Here is a 6,000-nt window from a genome sequence, read left to right on the forward strand (position 1 = left end):
TTTCTTTTTTATATATAAACACAAACTTTATTGAGAAATATCAGAGAAATCAGTAACACATAGTATGTAATGAAATAATGTTAAATTCTTTGGTAATATTTCTGCTGTACTGTAGTTACCACAGTTGCACCTTGTATGACTATAAAGAGGTTTACACTGTCTTATGTTATATCTTTAAGTCTACTCTATTGCCAAATCCTATGTTCAAAAACATATTCTAATATGTTGAAATGTCAAAAGGAAAAACTCTACTACATATGCATTTTCATTACAGGACTTTGCAAGAGAATTAAATAAAATTACAATGGAGGTTCAAAAGTTTTAATCAAAGTCATCATTTCAAAAGAGCATACACACAGACCAGCTCAGTAAATGGTTGGACTTCATCAAAAAGAAGCCACTTGGGAATAAAAAATATAAATTGTTAAGACCACCACAATGCCAGTGGAGTGGACACAAGATATGGCTTCTTTTAAGCAACAACTATACCCCCCAAAATTGACACATGAACTCTAGACAAAAAGGTTTCAAATCAGATGGAAACAAGATATAGCCTACTACAGCCTAGACATCATTGTGGGCACAGAACTTTGACGCATTGATCTTTATTTGCATTAGTGGAAAGGAAATGTAGATACATAATAATATTATGTACTGTATCACAGGAAACACAATGGGAGCAAATTATATTCAAAATAGATACAGACATCATTATAATCACTGAAGGGATTCTATGCTGCAATGATGATTAGCTCAGGGAACTGTCATTTATTCTGCTATTGGCAGATACATCAGCATCAACAAAGCACAACAAAATGTGTAACTCAAAATGAGAGATTTCCTGCCCCAAGGGGGAAATGAATCACAAACTTCAGGGAATCTACCCCTTGTAATGACATTTGAAAGTAGGATTTTGTAAGCAGAGCATGTTATTGGTTGCGATGAGTTATACTGTATGTACATTCCTCCACCTTAAAGGGATAGTTCTGTTTCTTTTATTTTTTATTAGTGCATCTCCCATGGGTCTTGTTTAATAGCTTAGAAATAAATTCAATCGGCACTATGGGAAATGCCCCGCAAGCTTGTTAGCATGTTGTAGCAATGCTGATGTCAGCTTTTAGATAGTGGCTAGCTGATCCCATTCGTTTCCATTAATGGATGGGATGGACATTTCTCAGTAACCGTACTGCCAATTGAAAAAGAGGTTTAAACTATTTGACCAGTAACTTACACCTTAAATTGTGAAGCATGATATCAAACTCACATATGACAAATCTAACTAAACCCCTTAATCCATAAATGTATACTTTGTCGGACAGTGTTGATGTGTCGTGCTTTTTAGTCTAAAATCTTTTTGACAAAAAAGATCTTGGTCGAGTGACACCGTTGTTAGACAAAGTATAAATTAATTATTCTCACCAATCATGACATCAGTTATATGGCACAAATCTTAAACAACAGTATAAGCAGATGATGCAGGGTTTGTTGGTGTACAGAGGATGTGGTGTGCAAATTGTCCACTGTCCATTCCATGCCAAATGGGACTGATTTGAACAGTAGCTGTAGGTCTACATTCACCAGCGCAGGCCTTTCCTGCCCAGGAACCGCAGGACTGCGTAGTTATAGGTGGCTGCCACCACGTACAGAACCTATAGAGGAGATGGGGAAGGATGGAGGAAGAATGGAAAGGAGCAGGAAGCATGGGTCAGCACTAATGATGCAAGCGAGTCCTCGAGGGCACGTGTGCAGCGATGTGGAAGGTAACCAGGTACTTTGCATTCATTTCAACCTTACTACACCTACAGTATATCGTCACCGTCGGGCAGAAACCTTGTATCTCCAAGTTTCAAATTTGTACATTTCTTTCACAAAGTAAAGCACTGCTTCATCATACAAGGCCATCGCACAAAGGTAGTGAAAACAGCTGATCTACAAGCACACAACGCCTCGCTGTTCGAGGCGGTGTGTGCTTGTAGAATGACTGTTTTCACTAATTTAAATCATTTAAAAAATGATAAATACAAAACAAACGGTTTTGGACGTACAAGGTTTCCACCCGACAACGACGATATGCTAAAAGCACACTGACTGCACCACTAGTGCCTTTTACTCGAGAGGAAGGCTAAACTCTATGTCTTACTCACCAGAGCTAAGAGAGCAACCCCAGCACCAGCAAACGCAGCAATGTACAAGTCATATGTGAGGTGGAACTGTGAAGACATCAAACACAATGTAGTTCAGCAGAGGTTCATCAATCCTGTCTTTTTGCTTTTGGGGTGACCTTATTGTGAATAATACATTTTTGATTCATGCCATCCAGTTCACATTAAATTAGATGCACCGTACTAAGCGAGTGGATTTGTTTACAACAGCCTGCTTCACAATACTGTGTAAGGACACGTGAAGGATAAGTGATCATTGAATAGTGGATACATATACTTACTTCACTGCTTTTACAAATGGATGCCAAGGTCAATCCACATGCCTTTCCTGGCATTGCATTCCAAGGCAGCAGACCTTAAATAAAGACATTGTGAGTGTGTACAAAGTGGAATTATGAATTTCCCTTAAAACTCATATCATAAGATTCCATATTTCCTAACTATCCATAGTTTTTTTACGCGGGAGTCTGTGGCCTAATGCCAAACTGGGTCCCTGAATTTCAAATGTTTGAGAACCACAGGGTTAGAGGATGGCATTGTGTGTTATCATGAAATGGCTCTATTATTTCTTGCATGTACAGTTCTGTAGTTAAATATGAATGAAACATGCAACAGATTCTCGAATGAGGACCAGGTGCAGTTATAGCTTCTATACACTTCACACAGTATTTCCTATCCCAAACTATTTAATATTATAGTTATGACTATGAAACTAGAGTTACTACAGTCATTCTTAAATTAAAGTCATGGGTTTGCAACAAAAACAACATACCATACTGCCTGGCGTCCATGCAAATCCAACCATGCTGAGTAAGAGGGGAGCCCTCGGCCAGGATGTTTATGTTATGGCAGGTCTGAGCCATGTTGAAGAAGAAGTACACAGGGATGGCTGTGAAGGCAAACACGGCCAGCCAGATGACAGCCAAGATGTACGTCACTACGATAAACTGTGGAAGGAGGCAGTACAGAAGGTTAACAGAGACAAATAATATAACAGCAGAAGTGCAGGTTTTGCATTAACCATGTTGTCTTTATTTCAACCCCAATATCATTATATGCTGTATATACAGTGTATAACACACACACACACACACACACACACGCACACGCGCGCGCACACACACACACACACACACACACACAAACAAAGCAACCGCATGTTTACAAGCTAAAACAGATGACCATTCAGCATCTCAACAATGACATGACCATGACCTCATATTCCCCCTCCCTCATTCCCTCTCCACGCCCCTCCATTTACTCACAGTCAGACTGAGGCAGCGTCCACAGTGGGTGCTCCTGAATTCACCAAAGGTCTGCTTGACAGCGCTGGTTGCATAGAAGCCCTCTGCTAGCAGCAGGATGCCATAGAGAAAGAAGAATGATGCCAGGCCATAGATCACATACTGGAAGTACTGGATACTGTATGGAACAAATCATAAGGGAAAGTTAAAGATGGTATGGTGAGATACAGCTGAGAGATATTTTGCCAGCAAGAAAGGAAAACATAAAAAGGTCTTATTTATGTGCCACTCACAAAGATGACAGGACCACGTAGTCCTGGGCATTGCGGGCGAAGTACGTTTCGACGAGCACTTCGGTCTGAGTGAGCGCTTCGTGCCCGCAGCCACAAAATAATGCCATGCCCGCAAAGCACAGCAATGTGGCCACCAAGGACGGGTAGGGCACTGCCCCGAAGCACCGGATACAGCAATCATAACAACCTGAGGGGGCATAATATATCAGCACACCAGCGGCACACACCGCACATACTATCACACAGCACATCTAAACCACCGCCGTGACCCCTTTCACCCTTCTGCGGGCAGTTAAGGAAATGGCCTCGTTCTGCTTGCCAAATCCATCAGCATAGTACACCCAACTCCATCAACAGACATGAAAGCAACATAAAAGTTAACGACAGCAGTGAAAGCCAAGTGTTCAAGCAGTGAGTCCCAATAAAGCGTCCATACAAAACCCAGTCACCAGTCTCACACAACTCTTCCAGGGCAAGCAGAGCTGTTCAAGCAGGTATACTGTAGCAAATATCCAGGTTGTTAATAATTGCATTGGTAGAAATGGGAGAGAGGAAAAGCACCTAAGGCTTTGCAAAGCCAAGGCTGCCTGACCGGAAACATTTGCTGCTTTTGATCCCGTACTCCCGCAAAACAAGCAAGATTCCAACGTCAACCGGTGAGTTTACAGGACCGTCTGCAAGGTACTGCTACTGAAAGACAACGCTCTCTGCTGTGGCTTCATCCGCATGTGACAGCTGTTCTGCTTGTGACAATGCCTCACAGCTCAGCCCTTACTGTCTCTCGTCCAGCACCTCCTCCACCACTGGTCACAGGCGTCACCAAGCAAGTGAGATATGGTAGTGGGACTTGGTGCTTCAGGGGCCTGGCTGGCGAAACAACTTGTCTTTGTGGCAGGGGACACAATATCCTTTGTCTTTGCCATGATCAGAGAGGAACAAAGGGCGTTGAGGTCAAACAAACAAAGACCACAGTGCCATGGCGCACACGCACGGACTCATACGCACGCACGCACGCGCACACACGCACACGCACACACGCACACGCACACACACACACACACGCACGCACGTAATCAACTCTCTGGTTGCGGCAGGGATACCAGCTTTCTGAGAGCAACGTCACTCAGGCTGGCCTCCATTCACATCTGGCTGAGCCTGGTACTGGTACCTCTGCAGAGCGTCAATGTCTGCGGGGGGGCAGCTAAGTTCAAGTGGTCAACAGTGGGTGGAGGCAGGGTGAACGAGAGGGATCATTTGAATATCTTCACAACAACAGCCTTGCTTCTCAACACTGTATGACTAAGAGATATTTATGAATGTTTGAGCCAACGTCATTTTCAGACGCTGAGAAAGTGTTCTCAAAGTGTCTGTGCACTGTTCTTCCTTTTAGTGTAGAGGGAACAGAGGTGCATTAAAGGAAACAGAAACAAACAATAAAAGCTGCAACAGTATTGGTTTCCCTAAAAATATGTTTCATATGATATGGTGCTGATGATAGTCTTGTTGCTGAAACTTTTGTCCTCGTCTCTGTCTAAGGTCTCATCCTTAGAAAAGCCTTTCTCCTGTTCAATTTACTCTGGCAACGCACACTCAAACTTCTCAGTAACAGTGGAAAGCATGACAAGTAAATTACCATTTAACACCTCTCTAATATTCTATGATTTTTAAAAGGTACATGAAAACACGGGCAGAGCAGACAATGTTTTACATCTGGCAGTCAAAGAGTTAATGAAAATGCAAAGACAGCAGAAAGCATCATGACAACATAAAATTATAGATCATAAAGTACAATCTGAACAGATTCGTCTCAACTCCAAAGTCAGCAGTTTGGGGCAGACATTTTCTAATTCTCTTGCTGCTGGAGTATTCCTCATTGACACGAGTGACCTTGTATGGCCTTGGCCTTGCAGGAGGTCACTGACTGTCACTGTGAGCTGCTGTGGTTCTACTGATTCTGATCTACAGTCCGGTTGGTATTTGCTTAACCCAAACTATCAAAGTGTGTTGGAATTATGTGGGTCATATCCCAAATAATACTACTTATTAATTATATTTACTCTATTAGTATAAGGTTAGGCGTGGTTCTCAAAGTGGGGTCCGGGTTCCCCCGGGGATCCTTGAAGGGTGTTCCATGTTATCCTCAGCAAAATGTAAAAGTGTGAGAAACACAGGGTTAGAGGATGGCATCATGGGTTATGTCTTCACTTCCAGTATACATTATATCCCCTTCTGTGTATTTCATTTGCTGGGTGATTCAAAATGATTACTTTATTTCTATAAAGAAATATTAACATAACTTCA

The 6,000-nt window shown here is 42.2% G+C and overlaps 1 protein-coding gene across 1 annotated transcript; it reads right to left on the reverse strand.

Moving 5' to 3' along the window:
* Positions 1–1,574: 1,574 nt before the first annotated feature.
* plp1b (proteolipid protein 1b) lies at positions 1,575–4,300 on the reverse strand (the record flags this gene model as incomplete). The annotated part of the gene is made up of 7 exons (XM_080749386.1): positions 1,575–1,649; positions 2,145–2,210; positions 2,444–2,517; positions 2,935–3,109; positions 3,428–3,584; positions 3,700–3,886; positions 4,261–4,300. 7 exons carry the CDS (start codon positions 4,298–4,300, stop codon positions 1,575–1,577), a joined length of 774 nt encoding a protein of 257 aa, XP_080605512.1.
* Positions 4,301–6,000: the final 1,700 nt, after the last annotated feature.

The sequence above is a fragment of the Nannobrachium achirus genome (assembly GCF_963921795.1).
Source record: "Nannobrachium achirus genome assembly, chromosome: 19".
Taxonomy (NCBI): domain Eukaryota; kingdom Metazoa; phylum Chordata; class Actinopteri; order Myctophiformes; family Myctophidae; genus Nannobrachium; species Nannobrachium achirus.